We start from the raw sequence: 27753 nt of genomic DNA on the forward strand, positions 1-27753 counted from the left end.
CTTTTACTTTAAATATTCAGATATCCACCGAGTCACAAAGGAGCTGGAAGGTATTCAGAGCATTTCAATTACTAGGCTAATAAAGTCTTTATAAATTCCATCAGATTTAATCTGACAATTCTGTAATGGTCATTATACCTGTCATGGTTTTCAGTCATATGTTTCTGTGCTTTTTTCAGCCGGACAAGAAATTAAGTCAAAGATATTGGTAAAACCTCACTGGAGTCAGTTTAAAAAGTGTAGCCTACTCTGTAGCTCAATTGGTAGAGCATGGCGTTTGTAACGCCAGGGTTGTGGGTTCGGTTCCCACGGGGGGCCAGTATGAAAAAATGTATGCACTCACTAACTGCAAGTTGCTCTGGAGTGTCTGCTAAATGACTAAAATGTAAATGTGTTAATGTTTGTTTTGTGTCTTAGCGGATTAGGTCATAAAAGCAACAGAAGACTGTGCCTTGCAAAACATGAACTTCATGAATGTGATCTTCGCTGCCCAGAAGCAGGTAAAATTCTTTCTTCTCAGCTTTGGCTTCCTTTTAGCATGTTTTCTATTCTTCCGCTGGCATATGTTTAATAAAGAAACTGTGCTTCTATTTTGTCTTGTTACAGAACATCCTAATATATGCCTGTGTGTTGGACTCTGACTCGGGTCTCCAACAGGTAAGTTTTGATTGCTTTATGTCACATTGATGAGCACAAACAGTTTTAGAAGGTTCACCATTTGCTACTGTATTTGTCTCAACAGGCCTGTGACATAACTGGAGGATTGTACTTGAAAATACCACAGAAGATTGCCTTGGCACAATATCTTCTGGTGAGGATTATAAAAAAAAATAAAAAATAAAGAAGATAAAGATTGATTCGCTTTTATCTTTTATCTTTTTTGTGTGATGTTGGTTACATTCAGTCTTTTCCGTGTAGTGGGTATTCTTGCCAGACTCTGACTAACGCTCCCAACTGGTGCTGCCACCTCCTGTCCATGTGGATTACCAAGCAGTATGTTTTTGCCACAGAAACCTCATTGAGATTGGTTATGTCTGCTCAGTGTGTTTGTCAAGTGAGTTATATTTTGTTTTCTCATTGTGTAAATGTGGTGAAAATGTGCAGTTTTATTCATTTTAAGTCATAATGACCCTTTTCTCTTAACGTATTCTGCAACTTCAGTCCCATCTGCACAACTTGCGAGTGAGTACTAAATACCTTTACTCTTGTTGTAATATAGACATTGGGGGAAGTAGGAACAAGTGGGTCTTACGCTAATTTGTTTAGTCATCTTTAAATTCCTTTAACTTGTAGGACTGCCTTCAAAGTTCCATTACCCCAGATGGTCAAGTCAAAGAAGAAGAAACTCAAGCCATCAACGTGACATGCAAATTAATACTGTACATGGACATTTGTAAAAAGTAAAGTTTTATTTAAAGATTACCAAGCATTTATTTTGATCAGGTATTACTGTATTATCACCTTCCTTGGTAAACTGCAGGTTATGTCAAGGGGAAATGTTGGTTTAGGCCAGGAATGGTCACTCAAATCCACAGAGGGTTGGTGTGGGTGCAGGTTTTTGTTTCAGCCAAGCAGCAACACACCTGATTGAACGAATCAAAGTAAAAAAATGAACAAAAGCCTACACCACACCAATGCAACCGATTGGCCACCCAGGTTTAGGCAGAGCTAATGCTGCATTCATGACATGTCGGAATGAGGAAACTCAAATGTCCGACTTGGAAACGATGATGATACCAGAGTTTCCCACTTGGAAAGTACCACAATCAACCAATAGGAAGCTCAACACAAAAAAATTGTTTGAGTTTACTTGTCATGAATGCAGCATATGGCTCTGGGTTTATTATCACAAAAGATGTGACATTTAAAAAAACAAATTGTAGACATCTCACCATTTGCACAAGCATGTTTTTGATACTTTCAAATACAGAATAATTTGTTAATTATAAATAAAGTTGGCCTAATATTCCTTAATATGAATTCCTTTACATTTTTCCATCCACTAACACTAACATTCAGATTATTTTTTATACCCTTGAACAATTTGTGAAGTGAAAACTAATTTCAAAGTTTGATTTAAAAACAGACAAAACGTTTTTATGGTGTCGTCGGGGCGTATTCATTACTGAAACCGTATTCATTTACCGTTTTAAGAACCAAACGGAAGCAAACAGAACGAAACCGGGAGGGACCTACCGGAATTTGTCCAATAGAAACTCTTTTGAGTAAACTGCTTCTGTTGCAAAACGTTTTGCAACAGAATCTAAGGGGCCAGGGTTCTTGTCTAGAAGCACGGTTTCAACTACTCATATAGTTTTGTTTCGTTACTGCAGTTTTACTGAAAGAAGAAAGACAAAGAAAGAAAGACAATTTCCATATACGGCCACATAGAAGTCAGATTTGAAAATTCATATACATACATACAGTGGGGAAAAAAAGTATTTAGTCAGCCACCAATTGTGCAAGTTCTCCCACTTAAAAAGATGAGAGGCCTGTAATTTTCATCATAGGTACACGTCAACTATGACAGACAAAATGAGGGAAAAAAATCCAGAAAATCACATTGTAGGATTTTTAATGAATTTATTTGCAAATTATGGTGGAAAATAAGTATTTGGTCAATAACAAAAGTTTCTCAATACTTTGTTATATACCCTTTGTTGGCAATGACACAGGTCAAACGTTTTCTGTAAGTCTTCACAAGGTTTTCACACACTGTTGGTGGTATTTTGGCCCATTCCTCCATGCAGATCTCCTCTAGAGCAGTGATGTTTTGGGGCTGTCGCTGGGCAACACAGACTTTCAACTCCCCTCCAAAGATTTTCTATGGGGTTGAGATCTGGAGACTGGCTAGGCCACTCCAGGACCTTGAAATGCTTCTTACGAAGCCACTCCTTCGTTGCCCGGGCGGTGTGTTTGGGATCATTGTCATGCTGAAAGACCCAGCCACGTTTCATCTTCAATGCCCTTGCTGATGGAAGGAGGTTTTCACTCAAAATCTCACGATACCTGGCCCCATTCATTCTTTCCTTTACACGGATCAGTTGTCCTGGTCCCTTTGCAGAAAAACTGCCCCCAAAGCATGATGTTTCCACCCCCCATGCTTCACAGTAGGTATGGTGTTCTTTGGATGCAACTCAGCATTCTTTGTCCTCCAAACACGACGAGTTGAGTTTTTACCAAAAAGTTCTATTTTGGTTTCATCTGACATTCTCCCAATCCTCTTCTGGATCATCCAAATGCACTCTAGCAAACTTCAGACGGGCCTGGACATGTACTGGCTTAAGCAGGGGGACACGTCTGGCACTGCAGGATTTGAGTCCCTGGTGGCGTAGTGTGTTACTGATGGTAGGCTTTGTTACTTTGGTCCCAGCTCTCTGCAGGTCATTCACTAGGTCCCCCCGTGTGGTTCTGGGATTTTTGCTCACCGTTCTTGTGATCATTTTGACCCCACGGGGTGAGATCTCGCGAGGAGCCCCAGATCGAGGGAGATTATCAGTGGTCTTGTATGTCTTCCATTTCCTAATAATTGCTCCCACAGTTGATTTCTTCAAACCATGCTGCTTACCTATTGCAGATTCAGTCTTCCCAGCCTGGTGCAGGTCTACAATTTTGTTTCTGGTGTCCTTTGACAGCTCTTTGGTCTTGTCCATAGTGGAGTTTGGAGTGTGACTGTTTGAGGTTGTGGACAGGTGTCTTTTATACTGATAACAAGTTCAAACAGGTGCCATTAATACAGGTAACGAGTGGAGGACAGAGGAGCCTCTTAAAGAAGAAGTTACAGGTCTGTGAGAGCCAGAAATCTTGCTTGTTTGTAGGTGACCAAATACTTATTTTCCACCATAATTTGCAAATAAATTCATTAAAAAATCCTACAATGTGATTTTCTGGAGAAAAAAAATCTCAATTTGTCTGTCATAGTTGACGTGTACATATGATGAAAATTACAGGCCTCTCTCATCTTTTTAAGTGGGAGAACTTGCACAATTGGTGGCTGACTAAATACTTTTTTTCCCCACTGTACATGCATACAAAAATCTGCCAGCCATTATTATGAGACGTCTTCCCCTCAGCAGCCTCCTGTGGAAGATAGGCGGAAACTGCTTTTCCCAATAGAAATCCCTGATCACACTTGTAGGCGATGTCATGGTGAGGTTGGCTAGTTAAGGTCATACGCAGAAACACATCATCGTGGCAAACTGCAGGACGTCAAACTAAAGGCTCTCCTTCGATATAAAGTTGTTATTGACGAAAATGAAAACGTGTCAGTTTGAGGTTGGAGTAATAACATGTTCAACTACTTAAAGCTGCAGTATGTAGATCTGTCATTCTCATTGAAAGCAAGTCTATGCTTCCCGTTAAGTTTCGTTTTTGTATTTTACTTTCGGTTTTCTACACCAGCTGAAAATAATATATTTTTGGTTATGTAAAAAATGTTTCACAGCGGTTTCGATGGTACAATGATTCTCTACACTACACTTACTTGTTTTGTCACATAAACTGAAATTAGGCGAACTATTAGAATTTTTGCAACCAGGAAATGGTGGTGAGATTTCTGCATAGTGCACCTTTAAGACAATGGGTGTGTTCCAGCAGTAAGCCTAAGGATGCCAACTGTAGACAAAGGACGGAGAGTGAAGTCGTGGTAGGTGCATCGGCCACAGCCAAAAGTCAGACACTAGTGGTTTTCCAACATTAAGGCTCAGATCAACATGGCAGTGTCAACACAGCTGCTACTGTTTATAAAAGTATTTCTGTATAAATGTCGAAATCAACTTTTCTATACCCCCATATCACACACTCAAAAACTGAAAACATAACTTGTGTGTACAATTAATTGGTTAGAAATTAGGTCTCAAATATACATTTAATTTGTATCCCCTGTAGCTTTAGAATTGCAGAAAAGTTGGTACCTGTTTCAGACATTTCTTTGGCCACGTTCGCGTGGGTCAAACCAAAACACCCTTATGATTGGTTGAAAAATAGTGCTTCCCACAATGCAGGTGATGGCTGCATGGTGCAGAAGCAACTGCAGCAACTTGAAGGCGATCTCATAAAAAACTGCATGACCTGATCACATGATTTCTGCAGTAGCCATTCAGTCGTAAATCAGACAATGTTAATACCCATAATGTAACACACTTTGAAAGACGGTCAACTCATGACAAAAGTGATACGCTGGAAAGCGGACCAACATGGCTGACCTTTTATCCCATCATAAGAAGATTCATGAACATTCTAGTATTCTAATTCTATGGGGTCATCAGGCAGGCAGCTGATGACACGTCATCACGTCACGTCGGTCAACCAAGGGAAGCTGCCAAAGTAAGTCGTTTTCTTGCTAGCTATCAAAATGTGTTAGTTATAGTTATTATAATCGAATAATATGGAATAATTTGGGTTTTGGATATGCGTAATTAAAATGTTTTGCATGATATATAAGTAGCCATCTCGAACTAGCTTGTGAACGTTAGCACAACAAACTAGCTACCAGCTGTAAACTCACCATGTAATTTCTTGATTAGCTAGCTAATGTAATGGTTAACTAATTTGAACAGGTAGCTAGTTAGCTTTCTCTCTCTGAGACTATATTTAATGGATTAGATGACTAGGTTTTGAATTTGGACTAACTTAAACTTTATAGCTGGAGTAGTGGTAACTTTAGGAGGACAACTGCTGAAGTGCGACACGTTCTTTTATCTTACCAGGAATAGGACTGCTTTGCTGAACATTACTTTATTTTGCCAAGTAAGGAATATGTATTTTTTTACTGTCAGACAAGACGTCTGAATCAGTTAGTTGGTTTTAACAACGAGTGTATTTACATACACTAGCGTTGCTTAAGATTATATTAGGTTGAACAAAAACAGTCCGCGGGAAGCCAGAAGTTAAATACAATTCCATTTCAACTGTGGGCAGGACGGTCGGTCATTATGACGAGGGGAATTTGAGACAAAATATCTAAAGGATCGGCACAGTAAATTGAAATGCATTTGTATTTAACTTCTGGATTCCCGCGGTCTGTTTCTGTGCAAAACAATTCAATTGAAAGCAACGCTAGTGTATGTAAGTACACATGCGTTGCTAAAAGTAGCTAAGAATCCGTGGTTGTGCTCGATTAACTGGCATGATGTTAGATATTTTATTAATCGTTTACTGGGAATCTTTATTATGAAAAGGTTGATCTAGCTACTTGATCATCGTTATATTACTCAGGGTTAGGATTTGATCTAACTACAACAATTTTGGATAATTCCACAACCAGAATAACAAATGGACAGTTAAGTGGAGGACCACATTTTTTGGGAGGGAGGGGAGGATTTGACTCCAACTGCATCTATGCTATGTAACAAATCCATGTATTTCCACTACTGTGTTTGTATTTACTTTCTGTATAAACAATTATGTATTTCCTATGTCACCAGGTGGGAGTAAAAGAGTGCTGAAGTATGGCGGCGGAGCAGCAAAGAGGGATCCGAGTCACTCAAGCAGAGCTTCTCTGCAAGGATGCGTGTGGTTATTATGGTAACCCTGCATGGCAGGGCTTTTGCTCCAAGTGCTGGCGAGAACGAACCCGCAAAGAAGAGGCTGTCAGGCAGGAGACTGGGTAAAGGTTTTATTGTCATTCATAAATATTGGCTAAACAAGTCCACCAGAGACCGTTGTCTTTCGATCTGGGAAATATTCAAATGTTTCCTTTTTGTTGTTCCCTGCTGCCAGGCCCCACAATGATGCAGGTTCTCCCCTCACCTTTTCCAAATTTGAGGAGAAGAAGAATATGGAGAAGGGTCGCAAAGTTAACACGATGAGGAGGCTCTTCTGGGGTGGACCGTCCCCTCCTAAACGCCCAGGTGATTCCCTCTGCACTTCCTCTCAGTTCAGTCATTGAAAACGGTTATGTCATTTCCACAACTGTATGAGTATTTTAATATGCATTACGCTATAATCTGAAGTGATACTAAGCAAAAACATGTTTAGCCAACGCCTTAATAGCTGATCTTATGAGACCTCTTATGCCCTTTTAGAGTCTTCAGAGGGCCAGGCGGCTACATTAAAAGCCTATCAGAGCATTGAGCCAGGGGACTTTACCAGCTTCCTGAAGCTGCTGAGGAACCCATCCTCTCAGCGTCTGCAGTCCCGTTGCACCGCTTTCCTCAACACCATGGAGGCTTACCATGTAATGTGCTTCCTTCCTCTCTGTTATCACCACTCTGTTATCTCTGCAATTACTTTTCTCTTTCAACTTCTGTTTTTACAGCCCTCTCAACTGCCTTTTCTAATTGTCAAGTTTAGATTCCTTACCTGCTTCTTGTGCTGCCTCTTTTCTTTTATCCTGATATTTGAAGTTTGTTATTGTTATATTTTCTTTCCTGCTGCAGGGCCTGCCAGTGCAGAAGCAATCTGACCTTGTTCAAGACTTTTACCAGAACATCGCTGTGCATTTCAGTAGTGAGTAATGAGGCCATTTTGCTGTTTCTGAGCTGCTGTGTGGGTTCCCATTTTATGTTAATTATTGTGGGCCTATAATGTTTGTTCACTTAACATGAAGACAATAATTTTGTTCGTTCTTGAATATCAGTCTCATTACACAACGTATTGCACTGAACACTTAGCATACTGACTCTCTAGCCTATTCCCCAACTTCACATACTTGTTCACTGTGTCTGCTGTATTGGTAGGTCTGTCAGAGGTTCAGGTCTCTCAGATGATGGAGCACATTGAGAAGCTGATCATGACGCGTCTGCATAAGTGGGTGTTCTGCCATGACAGCTGTGACGATGAAGTGAAAGACTTGGCACTCCAGAGGAGGATACGGTCAGACTGCCATTCATAACCTTGTTTGCACATAGTCTAACATTATTACCAAAACCCTTCCCCTGACCATAGTCTATCTAGCATCACCAAGACCTATCTTAGCAATTTTAATGACTAGTATTGTGATTCAACTTAGTTCACCATTGTTTTTAATTTCAATTAAACTTTGACAGGTCCTTAAACTGGGTCACCCCCCACATGCTGAGGGTGCCTTTCCCTGATGAGAGGGCCGAGGTTGTCAGCGATCCCTTTCTACCTGCTATAACAGGTGACTTATTTTGTTAATGGAAGACAGTGTTCCTTTATTTGGATAAAATATGACACTAGCAACACTGAAATGTAATTATGAAGAAAGCCAAATGACTAAATTAGTTTAACTAAAACATTTCTAGACCTTTTCAAATTCCACCTGTGTACTAACTGTTACTCACAATTCCCAGCCATAATCGAGATGGATGCCAAGCGAGCGCCACAGGACAAGCTTACATGCATATGTAAGTGCAGTCAGAATGTCTTCCAGGCTCTCTCCACTTCTAATAGTGAGCCAGCAAATGCTGACGACTTCCTGTCTGGCCTGATTTACGTGGTACTAAAGGCCAACCCACCCCGGCTTCACTCCAACATGCAGTATGTGATCCGCTTCGGCCTACCACACAGCCTGATGGCAGGAGAGAGTGGCTACTACTTCACCAATTTGGTGAGCTAATAATATGTACATGCGTACTGTACATTAGTTGATTGTACATAGTCTTGAACGATTTGTGCTGAGATTACGACAGTCCGTTTTTTGTAATTTTATCATTTTGTTCTAATGTAGTGTTGCGCAGTGGCCTTCATTGAGAAGCTGGATGGACCAGCACTCAACCTTAGCCCAGAGGAGTTTGAGGGGTACATGCAGGGTCGCCGTGCTCCCTCCAAGAGGGGCAGTGAGAGGCAAAAGATGGCCAGGGAGACGCAAGACCAACTAGAGGACCTGAAGGGCCGACAGGAGAAGGTGGACCAAGGAATGAACGCCCTCAAAGAGCAGTTACAGCATTGGGTACAGTCAGTCCAGGCACAGATAGATGAGGTAACATCCCAGTCTGCTCTGGCACAAGAAGAAATTAAAGCCCAGTCAGAGTTATTTCAAAGCCATTCTCTCTCTATTCTAACACAGGCAGATGATGTCAAAGACCAGTCAGTGCTGTTGCTAGAGGGTAAAGAGTCCAACAACAACACTTGTCTAACAGAGACTGAGTGTTAGTCATATTAAGACTGGGGTACAGTGGGCAACCTTTTGACCCTGGTTCTTCATGCTTGTGTGAGCTTTGTGGGGTAAATATTGGTGTGTTGCAGGTGATCGGCTAAACTAAAATAAGTATTTCTGTAGGACTATAGGAAGCAGCTTAATTGATAACAACAGAGGAGGTACCAAATAATGGCACACATTTTTGGTTCGGTGGGATCCTCAAAGAAAAACAGACCTCAACATTCCTTGATGCCAACTTTGCACACCAAAAGCACAACCTGATGGCAAATGCCGATCTTGAAACCATTGTTAACACAAGCAATTATTTCTGCTATTTGGTTTCACAGGTCACAAAGTGCTGTCATCTGTTTACATTCTTGACCTTGTTCAATGTTTCTAAGGTTCTCTTATTTGTTTGTACATTACTCACTTTCTTATCTATGAGAAATGTGCTCTTATGCTGTCAGAGAAAAGCTATGTCTTGCACCCTGAAGTTTGTTAAATATCAGGACAGTAGGACAATATTTTTTGTAATCTAGCACTTACTGGGGTAGTGAGAAGACTTACTGTTGATTGCTGCTATCATATTTCTTAGATTACTAAGTTAAGATAAACCCAAGTGCCTATGCAAAATATAGTAATGAAGATTGTGAATAAAATGTGAAACCTGTTATTGTAGAACCCCTGGAAAGTAGAGGTGGCTCAGTCAAAGTAAAATACTTTATTCGAAGGTTTGTGATTATGGATTACCTCTTACTTTCCAATATTAGACTGTTGAAGGTACAGTTAACCTTGCATATACCTGTTCTTGTTTAAAAGCTGATTGTTTTCCCATGTAATCATTCTACTCATTAATAGCACTAACGTGAATTACCTTGTTTACATGTTTTAAATTAAGTTTCCAAAGATCATGAAGAAATATTGTTAGTGAATGTACAGCAGAACCTCTAATTAAAAGAAAACATAACAGAAGTGGACATTATTTAATTTTTGTATTCTGTATCAGAGTTCCTCCGGTTGTTATGAGTATCATGCCAAGCTGTATTGATTTAACGAAGAAGCTGATTTTCTTGTAAATACGTTTATGTTTTAGGCAATTTAGCTCTGCCCTCTGTCTCGCAATGAAAACAGTTTTTTTTAACGCTGTTTGCAACACATAGAAACCGGAAATAGTGACTCGTGGTTGTAGTTCTTGAGTTTCCAGACGAGAGAGAATCATAAAGATGACAGGAAAACAACAATGAAAATTCGACAATAACAATGGAAGCGGTCCAAAGTCTTATAAAAAAGAAAGACAATATGGAAGGAAAATTCAAGCTTACTACGACGTTTTGGAAGATGTAAGTTGGTACATGTATACGTTGTTTACATTGTGGACGAGCTAACGTTAGGGAGCTCAAATTAGGTTATTTTTCCAATAATATGTTGTATGTCAATCAATGCTGCTTTTATTCAGTCTGTCTTATCAACAGTGGTGGAAAAAGTACTCAGTTGTCATACTTGACAAAGTACAAAGTAAATGTTATACATCAAATTACTTATATTAAGCAAACCAGACCACATGATGTTCTTGTATTTTAAATTTACGGTCAGCTAGGGGCACACTCCAACATTCGGACATGATTAACAAACACAGTATTTGTGCTTAGTGAGTCCGCCAGATCAGAGGCAGTAGGATGACAACGCGTTATATTGATAGGTGCGTGAATTGGACCATATTGCTCTCCTGCTTGGGCATTCAAAATGTAACGAGTACTTTTTAGTGTCAGGGAAAATATATGGGAGTAAAAAGTACATATTTTCTTTAGGAATGTAGTGGAGTAAAAGTTGTAAAGTACAGATGCCACAAAAAAACTACTTAACTAGTACTTCAAAGTATTTCTACATAGTCACTACTTATCTAACGTTAGAAACTACGTTCGTGCGTGTGGTGGGGCTATAATATTAGGCAAGAAATATGTTTTCCCTTCATTAATCATTTGTGTGTTCTCTTTTAGTAAGGCTTTGGAATGGAAGGTCCTCTGGTTGATGCAGAGGGCTTCCCTCGTGCAGATGTTAATGTGTAGGAGATCAGAACAGCAAGGGGCAGGATTTCTTGTAAGAATGCTTGTAGCACTGCTGTGCAATATAACATGTTTTGACTGACACATTACTTGACAACAGTTAGACAACCTATTTACAGTGATGCAGTGCGTTGCTTCTGGCATGTGTAAAGGGTTGCCTTGCTCATGTACTACTGCCTACTGGACTTTCTCTGCTTATTATGGCCACCTTATCGACGTGGCAGGTCTACAGAATGATCACAAAGCCATCATGGTGGAAATCGAGGAGGCCCTGCACAGGTTGCATGCTCGAGAGAAGGCAAAGGGACCAGGGCCAGGCAGAGTCCCAGATTGAGTCCATGGAGCAGGAGGTCACCATGCCCTTTCCCTTCGCGTGTGTGGATGCTGTCTCACAAGGCTCCCCTGCCTGTCAGGCTGTGAGTGTTTACAGTGCCTAGATTGACCTAAAACACATATAGAATTTGATTACAACACTGACATGGGTATTTACTTAGTGTGTTTGTTTGTGGTATTTAAGGGTGGTTTTGTTTTCAGTTATGAGAAATTGATGTTTTTCCCCCATAGTTAGTGATGAAATCATAGCGTTTGGATCCGTCAACACAAGGAACTTCCAGAACCTGCAGAATATTGCCTCAGTGGTTCAGCATAGTGAAGGGGTATGTTGGTCTGTGATCAGAATAATCTTGTTATAACCGCTTTTATTTTATTGTTCATATGCCAAATGACATTATCATGATAATGTATCATGATGACAGCAATATGAAATGCAGTCACTACATTGATAACATACCAGGCATGACATGTTGTCTTTCCATTTTCTCTGTAGAAACCATTAAACGTTATATTGATTCGAAACGGCCAGAAGACCCAAATGGGCCTCAGGGAGCGGTTTACTGGGGTGAGTTTCCTACCTATTGAGCTGGATATTAGACTGATTTCTATTTGATCTAATTTTCCTGTAGTTCACATTTGATAGCATGGATGTTAAAATACATGCCATGCCAAGATGCAAAAAAGAAACATCCCTTTTTCAGGACCCTGTCTTTCAAATATAATTCGTAAAAATCCAAATAACTTCACAGATCTTCATTGTAAAGGGTTTACATTTTACATTACATTTTAGTCATTTAGCAGACGCTCTTATCCAGAGCGACTTACAATTAGTGCATACATTATTTTATTTTTTTCATACCCCCTGTGGGAATCGAACCCACAACCCTGGCGTTGCAAACGCCATGCTCTATCAACTGAGCTACATCCCTGCCGGCCATTCCCTCCCCTACCCTGGACGACGCTGGGACAATTGCGCGCCGCCTCATGGGTCTCTCGGTCGCGGCCGGCTACGACAGAGCCTGGATTCGAACCAGGATCTCTAGTGGCACAGCTAGCACTGCGATGCAGTGCCTTTAGACCACTGCGCCACTTTAAACACTGTTTCCCACGCTTGTGCAATGAACCATAAACAATTAACGAACATGCACCTGTGGAACGGTCGTTAAGACACTAACAGATTACAGATGGTAGGCAATTAAGGTCACAGTTATGAAAACTTAGGACACTAAAAACACCAAAAGAAAGATGCCCAGGGTCCCTGCTCATCTGCGTGAACATGCCTTAGGCATGCTGCAAGGAGGCATGATGACTGCAGATGTGGCCAGGGCAATAAATTGCAATGTCCGTACTGTGAGACGCATAAGACAGCGCTACAGGGAGACAGGACGAACAGCTGATCGTCCTCACAGTGGCAGACCACGTGTAACAACACCTGCGGGACAGGTACAGGATGGCAACAACAACTGCCCGAGTTACACCAGGAACGCACAATCCCTCCATCATTGCTCAGGCTGTCCGCAATAGGCTGAGAGAGGCTGGACTGAGGGCTTGTAGGCCTGTTGTAAGGCAGTTCCTCACCAGACATCACCGGCAACAACGTCACCTATGGGCACAAACCCACCGTCGCTGGACCAGACAGGACTGGCAAAAAGTGCTCTTCACTGACGAGTTGCGGTTTGGTCTTAACAAGGGTGATGGTCGGATTCGTGTTTATCATAGAAGAAATGAGCATAACACCCAGGCCTGTACTCTGGAGTAGGATCAATTTGGAGGTGGAGGGTCCGTGATTGTTATGATTAATTTTCTGGTATCGGTAAGTTCAGGATGCAAGAGAGTAGTCGAACACTTAGATGGAGAGTTGATTCATAGTTATTTAATAGTTACAGTACTGGATTCATCTGACAAGCGCTACGGGCATAGCCTATTGTCATCCAAATGACTTTACATAGAAAACCTCTGTTTATATAATGCTTTCAGAACTAATTCCATCCAACATTTGCCAACCATTATTGAGTGCCACTCATCTCCTACAATAGGATCCCCCTACATGGTATCGTGTGGCACCCTAGCCAGGCCATTTCATCACGTACTCCTAAGTTTAGCACCATTGGCCCCCAATCTATCTTGGCACGTAGACCTTCTGTCACACACCCGTGACATAACTAACACATGGCGTGGCCTTATCCTTTCTATATGAGATCAACGACATTAACCAAAATGGTATAAAAATACGTTATATCAGTCATGGTCTGGGGCAGTGTGTCACAGCATCATCGGACTGAGCTTGTTGTTATTGCAGGCAAACTCAACGCTGTGCGTTACAGGGAAGACATCCTCCTCATCCTGACATGACCCTCCAGCATGACAATGCCACCAGCCATACTGCTCGTTCTGTGCATGATTTCCTGCAAGACTGTCAGTGTTCTGCCATGGCCAGAGAAGAGCCCGGATCGCAATCCCATTGAGCACGTCTGGCACCTGTTGGATCGGAGAGTGAGGGCTAGGGCCATTCCCCCCAGAAATGTCCAGGAACTTGCAGGTGCCTTGGTGGAAGAGTGGGGTAACATCTCACTGCAAGAACTGGCAAATCTGGTGCAGTCCATGAGGAGGAGATGCACTGCAGTACTTAATGCAGCTGGTGGCCACACCAGATACTGACTGTTACTTTTGATCCCCCATTTGTTCAGGGACACATTCAATTTCTGTTAGTCATGTCTGTGGAATTTGTTTAGTTTTTGTCTCAGTTGTTGAAACTTGTTATGTTCATACAAATATTTACACGTTAAGTTTGCTGAAAATAAACGCAGTTGACAGTGAGAGGACGTTTCTTTTTTTGCTGAGTTTATATCTAAGAGAGATTGATTATTGACTGCTTATTAATTGTTTTTCCAACAGATGTAACATTGTACCCATCCAAAAATGATAAGGATCATAAAGTGACATCTTCGGGTCAACCTTACCACTAGCTCTGCGCTGGTATGCCACTGGGTGGCTATGAGTTAGGGACATGTTTGAGCCCATAGATTAGAAGACTGCCATTTTCAACTGATCCAATGTCAATTTCATGTTCTAATAAAAAGTATTGTTTAAGGTTGTTTTCTGTGTGAGTTTACATTTGCTTTCATTGTGAAAATTATATTTTCTTCAGATGACATTTCCCTTTGCCCAACTCATCACCTGAAGAAAAGTTACAACAAATGAATTGCCAAAATATGAAAAAAGTGTTAATCAGTCTTGGTCATGCAGGTTTCTCCTTGCAATTACTTTTTGATATTTGACATTTACAAATTGCATGTGAGAGGCCCCAGACATCTGTCTGGCAAGTCTTTGCTCTGGCCACTCCCCTCTCTGTAATAGCAAGTGTATCCAGGCAACAAGATGCTTTCATGCCAGACGGTGCTGTAGGTTCATGCGTTTCTGGAGTGAGTATGTTGCTGTTCAACTACAACTGTCGATTAAATATTTAGCTAAAATAGTGCATTTATAGTTTACATTGTTTAATCGTTTTATTTCTTCGTTGTGAAAAAAACTTGCTGCACCACTCTAATGAAACAGCCCACTTGCTAATAGTTAGCGTACGCTAGCTAGCCAATTTATTATTGAACACAGTCACACCTTGCTAACGTTAGTAGAAGTAGGAACCTAAGTAGGTTTTAAATTAATACTGGTTGAAAATAGCTATTAAACATAGCTAGATTGGGGGCGTAATACATTTATATATTTTTCATCAACAAACTGACAACTAAGCACATTGTGCTCCAATTGGTTTGTTGTTGCTAGCTACTGCCCTCATGGTACCCATCCTATCAAATGGCATTTGTCTATTCTCTGAAAACACACCAGGCCTGTGATGAGTTGAGTCATGTCAGGCGTTGGAACCGAGAGCAATGACCCCATGCCAAGCCCTCCAGAGGAGCAGCAGGCCACAACTGGCACCAAAGAGGAGCAGCAGCGAGACAAGGATGGAGAGGATCTGCATCAGAGAAAAGAGGATAGTAAAGGGGAGGGTGAAAGGAGTGATTGTGTCAGTGGACAGAATTGGGAACCCAAGACAGATTATCAGAATCCAACTGTCTCTCAAGTCCACACAGCCACTAAAATGACACTATTACCAAAGCAGAAGTCCCCTCATGTAAAAACGAATGCACTGGTAAATGCAACTAGCCTTTTATCATACACATTTTATTCAACTGTATATCTAAGAAACAAAGTACAATATCTGAAAAATTTAATGTGTTTGGTGACAGACACTGGAGTGGGCCTTTGGGATGAACAGGGCTCTTCCGGTCTTCAACCTTCAGGACCAGGATCAGCTGGTGATCCTGTATGGTGGCACCAATGTAGCCGTCATGTACGACCAAACCTCAAATTCACAACATGTCCTTCAGGTAAGGCCCAGCAGTTGCCTCAATGCACTCAACAAGGTCAGAAGTTGACAAAAGCCTGTGGCTATAGGGAGTGAGTGCTATGTCTATGCTGTTAGGAATGCCAGTGTTTGATGGCAAAGGTAAAGCCAAAAATAACTGTTCAAGGCAAACAGTACTGACATAAACTTGAAGGTCACCTTCCACAGGGTCACAGCAGCCCCATTTCATGTTTGTGTGTGAGTGAGGACAGGCGCTGGCTGGTGACAGCAGACCGAGGACAGGAAAGTCTGGTGATCATTTGGGACTCCTTTTCAGGGTAAAACTATATTCTAACAGTACGTTCATATTTTTGATGTATCTGTTTCAATTTGTAATTCTGAAACAGTGGTTGTTTGGCTTATGTTTCAGGATTCCTGTGCGGACATTATTTGACAGTCACCCTGAGGGCGGTGTTGCAGCTTTGGCACTGTCAAAGGACTCCAAATACCTGGTAACAGTTGGAGCTGGAAATATTCAGGTAAGCTCAGGGTTGGGGAAGCTACAATGAAAATATAGTTTACCAAACTACCAATTACTTCACACTGGAAGAAGTTAAGCTAACCTAAAGAAAAATATAATAACTTTTTAAAAGTCGTTCACTACATCCGTTTGGCAGCAAGCACTTCGTGAAAAATTATCATATCTAAAATGTCAGACCTTTAGAATGGCATGGCTGCCAAAGTTTTACTATTTATTTTCAGTAATACCGATTACCCCACCGAAGACATTCTTTAAAAAAGGTATACATTTACATTATTTAGCAGACGCTCTTATCCAGTGGTCCTCTGTAGCTCAGCTGGTAGAGCACGGCGCTTGTAATGCCAGGGTAGTGGGGTCGATCCCCGGGACCACCCATACACAAAAAAAATAATATTATGCACGCATGACTAAGTCGCTTTGGATAAAAGCGTCTGCTAAATGGCATATTGCTCATCCGCAGAATCTTTTTACGTGTCTATTTTCAAAGGATAAAGCTAAGAACATTAACTTCATAGTTAAGAACACTATAACGATATGGGAAAAAATTTAACATTTTACAAGAACCAGTATCACGTGGTCCTCTGTAGCTCAGCTGGTAGAGCACGGCGCTTGTAACGCCAAGGTAGTGGGTTCGATCCCCGGGACCACCCATACACAAAAATGTATGCACGCGTGACTGTAAGTCGCTTTGGATAAAAGCGTCTGCTAAATGGCATATTATATTATTATATTACTCCCTAGATGCACAACCTGATGGAACAATCCTTGGATAGATTTTCAGAATTAATCGATAAATTGGCCCACATGGAAAACTAAAGTTATAGAAACTGTAAATGACTTGGTAACAGGAAATAATTGTATTTCCATGACAGAATAAAAAGAAAAATTTGGACTGACCAATGTAGATACTATCAAATACACACAACTTAAAAGTTACATATCACGAAATGTTGATTAGAAATATATTTCCCCTTGAGGGAATCTTATTTGAGTCAGAAAAGGATGTTAAAATGATAGGGAAGATATACAAAACCTTGCAGAGAGCATATCTGTGATGAGTACTGAGGATACGAAGAAATCAACAATGTAAAGGTTTACTTAACACTGCGCAAGAGAACAACAAAGCGTGCGTACATGACAAGACACTAACAATCACACACAACACAACACTGAATAGTCCAGGGCTATATAGGGGTGGTGATGAGATGATGAGGTGCAGGTGCGCTGGAGGTGATTAGGGTGCGTTGGGTTTCCATTGCGGTGTTGCCAAGGTGGTGCGCTCAGACCGGTGGCTCAGTAGTCCGGCGAATCAGAGCACCAGAGGGGAGCAACCGGAGGAGACGTGACAATATCCAACTGACAATCTCCTAGAAAAAAATATAAACTATTGGAACCAAGATTTAAAAAGAACTGATGTTGGCACAAGATGGAGGGAAAGTTGGAGCATAACTAACAAAATTACAGTTAACGAAAATATATGCTTAATCCAGTATAAACTAATGTATAGAATGTATTTATAAGAGACAAAATTCACAAATTCTAAAGCACAACGGCAGAGTCATGTCTCAAGTGTAAAACTAATGACTCAATAATCCATGTTTTCTGGGAATGGTATACAGTCCAGAAGTTGTAGGCGGAGCTAGAAAGTGGGCTGTCAGAAGTATTACAAAGTAAACTTACTTTTAATCCATCTGTCTGCATATTTCAAGACATTGCATATGGGGGGTGTAGTTAGATAGAATAATGTGTAATTCAGCTGAACCAGCCGAGCTGCTCTTTTCTATAAGGCCCATGTTAAAGTTGAGGGGAAACATAAATTGTGAAACCTACCAGTGCTTTTTTGAATGTTCAGATGAGTGTGTGTCCCAATTTATAATGTTTAGGTGTATGTTGTTAACTGAACTTAAATAGACATACAGTGGACAGGACTTTCTGATCTGTTCACAGCGAGTTTGTATATGGGACTGGACAAATGAGACAGAGGATCCATTGTGTGTAACTGAGCTCAACCCGGAGTATGGTTTTCAGGTAAGCTTTTATGGTCTCACTATATTTAAGATAGTGTATATACAGTTGAAGTCGGAAGTTTACATACACCTTAGCCAAATACATTTAAAATCAGCTTTTCACAATTCCTGGCATTTAATCCTAGTAAAAATTCCCTGTCTTAGGTCAGTTAGGATCACCACTTTATTTTAAGAATGTGAAATGTCAGAATAATAGTAGAGAGACTGATTTATTTCAGCTTTTATTTCTTTCATCACATTCCCAGTGGGTCAGAAGTTTACATACACTCAATTAGTATTTGGTAGCATTGCCTTTAAATTGTTTAACTTGGGTCAAACGTTTTGGGTAGCCTTCCACAAGCTTTCCACAGTAAGTTGGGTGAATGTTGACCCATTCCTCCTGACAGAGCTGGTGTAACTGAGTCAGGTTTGTAGGCCTCCTTGCTCGCACACACTTTTTCAGTTCTGCCCACAAATTTTCTATAGGATTGAGGTCAGGGCTTTGTGATGGCCACTCCAATACCTTGACTTTGTTGTCCTTAAGCCATTTTGCCACAACTTTGGAAGTATGTTTGGGGTCATTGTCCATTTGGAAGACCCATTTGCGACCAAGCTTTAACTTCCTGACTGATGTCTTGAGATGTTGCTTCAATATATCCACATAATGTTCCTTCCTCATGATGCCATCTATTTTGTGAAGTGCACCAGTCCCTCCTGCAGCAAAGCACCCCCAGAGCATGATGCTGCCACCCCCGTGCTTCACGGTTGGGATGGTGTTCTTCGGCTTGCAAGCGACCCCCTTTATCCTCCAAACATAACGATGGTCATTATGGCCAAACAGTTCTACTTTTGTTTCATCAGACCAGAGGACATTTCTCCAAAATGTACGATCTTTGTCCCCATGTGCAGTTGCAAATCGTAGTCTGGCTTTTTTATGGCGGTTTTGGAGCATTGGCTTCTTCCTTGCTGAGCGGCCTTTCAGGTTATGTCAATATAGGACTCGTTTTACTGTGGATATAGATACTTTTGTACCTGTTTCCTCCAGCATCTTCACAAGGTCCTTTGCTGTTGTTCTGGGATTTATTTGCACTTTTCGCACCAAAGTACGTTCATCTCTAGGAGACGGAACACGTCTCCTTCCTGAGCGGTATGACGACTGCGTAGTCCCATGGTGTTTATACTTGCGTACTATTTACATTTTAGTCATTTAGCAGACGCTCTTATCCAGAGCGACTTACAGTTAGTGAGTGCATACAATTTTTCATACTGGCCCCCCGTGGGAATCGAACCCAACTGAGCTACATCCCTGCCGGCCATTCCCTCCCCTACCCTGGACGACGCTGGGCCAATTCTGCGCCGCCCCATGGGTCTCCCGGTCGCAGCCGGCTACGACAGAGCCTGGATTCGAACCAGGATCTCTAGTGGCACAGCTAGTGTCTTAGACCACTGCGCCACTCGGGAGACTTACTGTTTGTACAGATTAACGTGGTACCTTCAGGTGTTTGGAAATTGCTCCCAAGGATGAACCAGACTTGTGGAGGTCTACAATTTTTTTCTGAGGTCTTGGCTGATTTCTTTTGATTTTCCCATGATGTCAAGCTTGGAATTTTCCAAGCTGTTTAAAGGCACAGTCAACTTAGTGTATGTAAACTTCTGACCCACTGGAATTGTGATACAGTGAATTATAAGTGAAATAATCTGTCTGTAAACAATTGTTGGAAAAATGACTTGTGTCATGCACAAAGTACATGTCCTAACCAACTTGCCAAAACAATAGTTTGTTAACAAGAAATTTGTGGAGTGGTTGAAAAACAAGTTTTAATGACTCCAACCTAAGTGTATGTAAACTTCTGACTTCAACTGTAATTGAATACATTCATATGATAATATCTGCAATAATGTATGACTTTACAACATGTTCTGATTTCAATTCCTTTTCAGAAACACATCCTTTTTAATCCCAATGACATCACTCAGCTGCTCAGCAACAGTGAGAGCCAAGTCTTATTTTACACCAGGGCAAGTACCACAGTTTTGTTGTACTCGTGGTTTAACACTGCTACAGTTAGTAACTAGCGTTACAGTATATGATTGTCAGTTATTTCTTTCAGGACAAGCAACACCTTGATTATATTGCCCCAGACCTCTTGGACAAGGTAAGGACGCTAGCTGTTTAGTTGTTTATAGAACCTGTAATCATGTCATTGTACTAATCTCCACATTCACTCTCTGGTGGTTTTACCATCTTTCAAAAGACTTTCAACAAGGTTGTGGGCATGCTGAGCCAGTCTGTGTTCCACTGGAGGGGGCTTCAGGCCCTCTCGGCCACCTCTGCAGGCAACTTGGTGCTGTGGGACATGGTTAGGGCCTCCTCTAACTCAAGACCTCTCATTAGGAGAGCCATCAAGCTCATCCCCCTCCAGAAGGACGGCATCACCGTGCTCACTCTGACTGACAGGTGAACATGCAACATTCAACGTTTCAAACTACGCTGAAACAGGAGCTTTATCCTTCTGCTTGGAGTTCAACTCCCTTACCACTATTGAAGTATTGTTCTTTGTATTGCAGCCTGATATGTGTAGCTGTTGTTCTCTAACTGTTGCTCTCCTTGTATATCCCCATGGTCTTTAATTATTTAGCTTCATTGTGACTGGTGACACTCTGGGCCATGTGAAATTCTATGATGAGAACTTCAAGCTCATCAGCTGGTACAGTGAATTCAACCTGGATCCAATCACATCAATCTCCTTTTCCAAGGAAGTTCCACCTAACAGCAGCCAGGGTTTTCTGGAGGACTGCACTCTGGAAGCCAAGATGTTTGTTATCCGGTGAGAATCAGTGTGATGCCAGTTTGTGCCCCAGTGTATGTGAAACGTATCTGCTTTGTCCTCCATCCCCCTCTAAACCCCCCTCTCATCTGTAGGAACTTTGTCCTGTCTACAGTCAGCTCGACGGTGGTACATGTGAATACACAGGGTGGTGTGCCGCAGACATTGCTGCGCGAGCATTGCGAGGCACTGCATGCTGTGGCCTGTCACCCCCAGCAACCAGTTGTTGCCATGGGTAGCCATAGCGGCATCCTGAAGGTGTGGGACTATGAGCGCAAGGTGTCCATCTGTAGCAGGGTCTTTGAGAAGGAGAGGCATATTCAGTGCATCGCCTATGACCCCCAAGGTGACCCAGCAGAGGCTTTTTTTTGTCTTGTTTAATTTCCTTTACAGTAAAACTATATTCATATGTAGAAAGATCTCAAATTTTCTGAAATTCGATTTGTGGTGTAGGGATAACTTCCCTTAGAACATATTATCTGTCTGTGTGTGAGTTGGCTTAGCTTTGACCAGGCTATCCTGTGTGTGTGAACAGTGGCATAAAGTACTTAAGTAAAAATACTTTAAAATACTACTTCAGTATTTTGGGGGGGTATCTGTACTTTATTTTACTATTTATGTTTTTGACAACTTTTACATTTACTCCACTACATTCCTAAAGAAAATAATGTACTTCTTACTCCATACATTTTCCCTGACACCCAAAAGTACTAGTTACATTTCGAAGGCTTAGCAGAACAGAACCTTTTTCCAACTCACACACTTATCAAGAGAACATCCCTGGTCATCCCTACTGCCTCTGATCTGCCAGATTCACTAGATTCACTAAACACAAATGCTTCGTTTGTAAATTATGTCTGAGTGTTGGAGTGTGCCCCTGGCTATCCGTTAAATAATAAAGCAAGAAAATCATGCGGTCTGGTTTGCTTAATATAAGGAATGTGAAATTTACATTTTAGTCATTTAGCAGACACTCTTATCCAGAGCGACTTACAGTTAGTGAGTGCATACATATTTTATTTTATTTTTCATACTGGCCCCCCCGTGGGAATCGAACCCACAACCCTGGCGTTGCAAACGCCATGCTCTACCAACTGAGCTACATCCCTGCCGGCCATTCCCTCCCCTACCCTGGACGACGCTGAGCCAATTGTGCGCCGCCCCATGGGTCTCCCGGTCGTGGGACCAGGATCTCTAGTGGCACAGCTAGCACTGCGTGCTTATACTTTTACATTTACTTTTGATACTTAAGTATATTTAAAACCAAATACCTTTAGACTTAAGTAGTATTTTACTGGGTGACTTTCACTTTTACTTGAGTCATTTTCTATTAAGGTATCTTTACTTTTACTCTAGTATGACAATTGGGTACTTTTTCCACCACTGTGTGTGAACAGGATTTTATTTGGCGGTTGGCTTTGCCAGTGGATCTGTCCATGTACTGGATGCTTGTACATTGCTGAGTGAGGCAGAGGAGCGCTTCAACTACAGCCAAGACTGCATTACTCACATGACCTTCTCTCCAGACTCCCTCTACCTGGCAACAGCGGTGAGCAGACACACTATGTGGTTCTGGCATTGGGATTGTGTGTTTTGTCCTATATTTTTATTTTTAATCCCAGCCCCCGTCCCTGCAGGAGGCCTTTTGCCTTTTGGTAGGCCGTCATTGTAAATAAGAATTTGTTCTTAACTGACTTGCCTAGTTAAATAAAGGTGAAATAAATAAATAAACAGTAACAGGTTTGAGCCCTCTAATCATGGCTACCCAGACTATTTGCACTGCCCCCCCACCCCATCTTTTTACGCTGCTGCTACTCTGTTAATTATTTATGCATAGTCACTTTAACTCTACCCACATGTACATATTACTTCAACTACCTCAACTAGCCGGTGCCGCCGCACATTGACTCTGCACCGGTACCCCCCTGTATATATATAATAACCCTACTGTTATTTTATTTCTGCTCTTTTTTTCTCAACACTTTTTGGTTGTTTTATTCTACTTTTTTATTAAAAATAAATGCACTGTTGGTTAAGGGCTGTAAGTACAGTGGGGGACAAAAGTATTTAGTCAGCCACCAATTGTGCAAGTTCTCCCACTTAAAAAGATGAGAGAGGCCTGTAATTTTCATCATAGGTACACGTCAACTATGACAGACAAAATGTGAGAAAAAAAATCCAGAAAATCACATTGTAGGATTTTTAATGAATTTATTTGCAAATTATGGTGGAAAATAAGTATTTGGTCAATAACAAAAGTTTCTCAATACTTTGTTATATACCCTTTGTTGGCAATGACACAGGTCAAATGTTTTCTGTAAGTCTTCACAAGGTTTACACACACTGTTGCTGGTATTTTGGCCCATTCCTCCATGCAGAGCTCCTCTAGAGCAGTGATGTTTTGGGGCTGTCGCTGGGCAACACGGACTTTCAACTCCCTCCAAAGATTTTCTATGGGGTTGAGATCTGGAGACTGGCTAGGCCACTCCAGGACCTTGAAATGCTTCTTACGAAGCCACTCCTTCATTGCCCGGGCGGTGTGTTTGGGATCATTGTCATGCTGAAAGACCCAGCCACATTTCATCTTCAATGCCCTTGCTGATGGAAGGAGGTTTTCACTCAAAATATCACGATACATGGCCCCATTCATTCATTTCCTTTACACGGATCAGTCGTCCTGGTCCCTTTGCAGAAAAACAGCCCCAAAGCATGATGTTTCCACCCCCATGCTTCACAGTAGGTATGGTGTTCTTTGGATGCAACTCAGCATTCTTTGTCCTCCAAACACGACGAGTTGAGTTTTTACCAAAAAGTTATATTTTGGTTTCATGTGACCATATGACATTCTCCCAATCCTCTTCTGGATCATCCAAATGCACTCTAGCAAACTTCAGACGGGCCTGGACATGTACTGGCTTAAGCAGGGGGACACGTCTGGCACTGCAGGATTTGAGTCCCTGGCGGCGTAGTGTGTTACTGATGGTAGGCTTTGTTACTTTGGTCCCAGCTCTCTGCAGGTCATTCACTAGGTCCCCCCGTGTGGTTCTGGGATTTTTGCTCACCGTTCTTGTGATCATTTTGACCCCACGGGGTGAGATCTTGCGTGGAGCCCCAGATCGAGGGAGATTATCAGTGGTCTTGTATGTCTTCCATTTCCTAATAATTGCTCCCATAGTTGATTTCTTCAAACCAAGCTGCTTACCTATTGCAGATTCAGTCTTCCCAGCCTGGTGCAGGTCTACAATTTTGTTTCTGGTGTCCTTTGACAGCTCTTTGGTCTTGGCCATAGTGGAGTTTGGAGTGTGACTGTTTGAGGTTGTGGACAGGTGTCTTTTATACTGATAACAAGTTCAAACAGGTGCCATTAATACAGGTAACGAGTGGAGGACAGAGGAGCCTCTTAAAGAAGAAGTTACAGGTCTGTGAGAGCCAGAAATCTTGCTTGTTTGTTATTGACCAAATACTTATTTTCCACCATAATTTGCAAATAAATTCATTAAAAATCCTACAATGTGATTTTCTGGAGAAAAAAAATCTCAATTTGTCTGTCATAGTTGACGTGTACATATGATGAAAATTACAGGCCTCTCTCATCTTTTTAAGTGGGAGAACCTGCACAATTGGTGGCTGACTAAATACTTTTTTTCCCCACTGTAAGCATTTCACTGTAATGTCTGCACCTGTTGTATTCGGCGCATGTGGCCAATAAAATGTTATTTGATTTGATTTGATCTACCTTGAAGCCTTAAAATCAAACTAAAGCTAAGAAGTTGCATTTTCCCCTCCTGTTTTGTTGCTACTGTCAGGATGCTGGAAGAGCGGTGATGGTGTTCTGCTTGTACACCGGTAAGAGCATGCAGCGCTGGAAATACCTGGGGAGGCACCACTCCCACTATAAGCCCATCAGGGACCTCCTATTTGGGGTGTACCTGGACAGCACCCAAACCAGACTACTCTCCCTGGGCATGGACCGCAGGCTGGTGAGTCCCAATCCCTCACAATTATTATAGGTGGACTCTGGTTTACTTGCATGCCATGTTTCTTCACATGCTGAACCACTAGACATGCTGACTCACTTTGGATGACTTTGCCTTGGTGTGTGGTGGTGATTGCCCAGGTGGAGTATGACCTGCAGAACAGCAATGAGGATGAGCTGCTGATCCTGAGCTCTGAGCGCATTGAGCAGAGCGCTGTGCCCACCTGTATGGCATGGTACCCACCCCTCACCACAGAGGACTTCCTGCTCACCGCGTCGGATCTTTACAAAATGAAGCTTTTCAACAGCACCACTAAGATGTGCAGGTCAGCAGCCAAATAACAGAGTCTGTAAAAGCATGATTAGTACTCTTATTTTTGGCCATCTCTGTGTCATTGGGGTGTAGTATGAAGGCCACAAATGAATACTTCTGGTTTCTCTTGCAGAAAGACACTCCTTGGCCCCACATACGGGTCTCCAGTTGAAAAGATGGCCATACTTCCATTTTATAAGGACCATGGCCCTAGCGCTCATTACATGGTATACATCACAAAAGACAAGGTAAGTGTTGATTCACTCCCAATCATATCAAACCACCTTCTTGTCAGTCAGACCAAATATGTATGAAAGTTTTCATTTAAGGGGCCAGACTTATGTGTATTTGTTGCCTAATGAAGAGATACTGGTTTCAGTGTAACTTGTCATTGTTATTTTTCAAGGTGGGTGTCCAGATTCTGCCTGTTGATGGGAACCCCCACAAGTCCTCTGCTCTGATCTGCCACCCAACAGGGGTGTCTGCTATGTCCTGCTCCTATGACGGTCGATATGTCTTCACTGCTGGAGGGTCTGACTGCACAGTCCTCTCATGGGAGATTAGTTTAAAGTGAGTAGACCCTTCACTGAATAGACCCTTGAGTTGTCCTGGTGAACTGAATCGTTCTCGCTTGTTGTGTGTTTAGTGCATTAGAGGCTGCTGCATCCCTGGGTGGAAAAGAGCTGATCCCCTTCTACAGCCTCCTGGAGGGAGGGAGAGACGGGAAACTCGTTAGAGTAGGTTAAACTGATATATTTACCATGTAACCATCAATATTCAGAACTGTATAGTTGGTACATATGTTCTTATGGCTGTACAATACTTTTGTGTTTGTTCTGACACTTTCATTTTTCTCTTTAGGAAATGGAGGACTATTTCTATTACTGTCAGCTGCGTAGCCAAGGCATTGACTCCATGGAGATGCGACAAGTGTCCACCCGAATCCCCCTAGCAGAGGTCCCCTTTGTCATGAGGGCTCTGGGCTTCTTCCCCACTGAGCAAGAGGTACAACGTCCTCAATGAGGACTAATGCGATGACTAGGCTAATTTGGAAACGATTTATCAATCTATGACTTTGATCATTTTCTGTTTTCTTTCCTGTTTGTCAATGATAATAACATATTCAGCTATAACAATGAGTTAAGTTCAGTAAAGAAAGAATAATGTTTGTTGATCATGACTCTATCCAGCTGGAGGACATGCAGAACGAAGTCAAGTTCAGCAGGTATGCTGAGTCTGGGAGATATGTGACCGACATAGACCTGGAGGAGTTCATTAAGCTCTACGTCAACCACCGGCCAGCGTTTGGCATCTCTAGCAAGGAGCTACTTCACACCTTCCAGGTCCTGGGTGACCCCTATGTGATGGGAGAGCCTGTGGTGAACAAGGACGAGCTGCTGGAACTCCTCAAGGATAGAGGTGTGCTAGGCTAGCTGCTTAGTCCCCACACGTCTGTTTGCTGTGTCTGTATAATTCTATGCAGGGTAGTGTCAGTATGTACTTATGTTCCCTTGTTCTGAGGCAGTGATGGGATTTCATTCTAATAATACGTCACCCCTCTTTTTGCCTCAGGGGAACACATGACTGAAAATGAGCTGGCAGAATGTTTCACCACACTGTTAGGACTGAATCCAGAAGGGGGGAGTCCTGAGCTGGGAGCTTTTGAATGTGATGGTATGTATCACCATATTCAGTTTAGAGTAGTGTCTGAAAATGTCATAATGAGACTGAAACTACACGTTTTGATAGTCGACCATTAAAACTGTGTGTGTGTGTGTGTGTGTGTGTGTGTGTGTGTGTGTGTGTGTGTGTGTGTGTGTGTGTGTGTGTGTGTGTGACAGATGCAGAAGACTTGTTGGAGAGTGAGATCCCAGAGGAGATTTCCATGGAAACATTTGCAAGTGATATCCTGGGATTCCCCATTTATATTAAAGAGATTCTTCACTCCTCCCATGAGGGAATGTTGTCCCCCTCAGGATCAGAAGTTGTATAGGAATTACATGTACTGTATGTGAGAGTGTGGGGCTCAATCTGTAAAAGACTCATGGGAAGATTGTAGTTCATGAAGCACCCACATACATGAGTGACAGCCATTTCCTCATGGGTGCAGTTTGATGTGACCTTTTATTGGATATTAATTGCTAATAAAGATACATTGGAAACAGCACATGTTATGATGTATTAAAAATGTAGAAGCATTTAATTGCAAATGTATTTAATTTATTAATTCACTATAATTGTTAACCTTATTGTGTCAAGTAAAAAAGTAACATTAATTCATCAATAGCCTATGTGTTAACTTTCT

The 27753-nt window shown here is 41.8% G+C and overlaps 2 protein-coding genes and 2 pseudogenes across 3 annotated transcripts; all 4 read left to right on the forward strand.

Annotated features, from left to right (window-relative positions):
• The first annotated feature begins 389 nt into the window (after positions 1-389).
• On the forward strand, positions 390-1119 carry LOC121587388 (annotated as a pseudogene).
• Positions 1120-5238: 4119 nt separating this feature from the next.
• On the forward strand, positions 5239-10015 carry LOC121530920 (rab5 GDP/GTP exchange factor). 2 transcript variants are annotated; one of them, XM_041836295.2, is made up of 9 exons: positions 5239-5325; positions 6426-6607; positions 6721-6851; positions 7026-7177; positions 7380-7449; positions 7680-7815; positions 7989-8083; positions 8256-8512; positions 8633-10015. In XM_041836295.2, exons 2-9 carry the CDS (start codon positions 6450-6452, stop codon positions 9056-9058), a joined length of 1425 nt encoding a protein of 474 aa, XP_041692229.1. In that variant the 5' UTR covers positions 5239-5325; positions 6426-6449; the 3' UTR covers positions 9059-10015. The 2 variants fall into 2 exon arrangements, with proteins under 2 accessions (XP_041692229.1, XP_041692228.1); XM_041836294.2 differs by lacking the exon at positions 5239-5325 and adding an exon at positions 5498-5748.
• Positions 10016-10852: 837 nt separating this feature from the next.
• LOC121587389 lies at positions 10853-14190 on the forward strand (annotated as a pseudogene).
• A 586-nt stretch (positions 14191-14776) lies between these two features.
• Positions 14777-27651, forward strand: cfap251 (cilia and flagella associated protein 251). Its single transcript, XM_041836293.1, has 21 exons — positions 14777-14861; positions 15283-15589; positions 15687-15827; positions 16013-16122; positions 16215-16323; positions 18273-18353; positions 20273-20350; positions 20443-20487; positions 20587-20789; positions 20971-21159; positions 21255-21505; positions 22557-22708; positions 24966-25139; positions 25277-25461; positions 25582-25696; positions 25855-26018; positions 26095-26185; positions 26310-26453; positions 26639-26867; positions 27021-27122; positions 27290-27651. Exons 2-21 carry the CDS (start codon positions 15302-15304, stop codon positions 27439-27441), a joined length of 3003 nt encoding a protein of 1000 aa, XP_041692227.1. The 5' UTR covers positions 14777-14861; positions 15283-15301; the 3' UTR covers positions 27442-27651.
• The last annotated feature ends 102 nt before the right edge of the window (positions 27652-27753 follow it).

Source organism: Coregonus clupeaformis, chromosome 18 (genome assembly GCF_020615455.1).
Source record: "Coregonus clupeaformis isolate EN_2021a chromosome 18, ASM2061545v1, whole genome shotgun sequence".
Lineage (NCBI taxonomy): Eukaryota > Metazoa > Chordata > Actinopteri > Salmoniformes > Salmonidae > Coregonus > Coregonus clupeaformis.

What these genes read in the sequence shown, in the direction of transcription:
- LOC121530920 (XM_041836295.2), top strand. Translation starts at nt 6,450, where the DNA reads ATGGCGGCGGAGCAGCAAAGAGGGATCCGAGTCACTCAAGCAGAGCTT. An exon ending in GTCCCCTCCTAAACGCCCAG is followed by an intron (nt 6,852 to 7,025) that starts GTGATTCCCTCT and finishes ATGCCCTTTTAG; the next exon opens with AGTCTTCAGAGGGCCAGGCG. An exon ending in ACACCATGGAGGCTTACCAT is followed by an intron (nt 7,178 to 7,379) that starts GTAATGTGCTTC and finishes TTCCTGCTGCAG; the next exon opens with GGCCTGCCAGTGCAGAAGCA.
- cfap251 (XM_041836293.1), top strand. Translation starts at nt 15,302, where the DNA reads ATGTCAGGCGTTGGAACCGAGAGCAATGACCCCATGCCAAGCCCTCCA. An exon ending in ATGTAAAAACGAATGCACTG is followed by an intron (nt 15,590 to 15,686) that starts GTAAATGCAACT and finishes GTTTGGTGACAG; the next exon opens with ACACTGGAGTGGGCCTTTGG. An exon ending in CCCTCTACCTGGCAACAGCG is followed by an intron (nt 22,709 to 24,965) that starts GTGAGCAGACAC and finishes TGCTACTGTCAG; the next exon opens with GATGCTGGAAGAGCGGTGAT.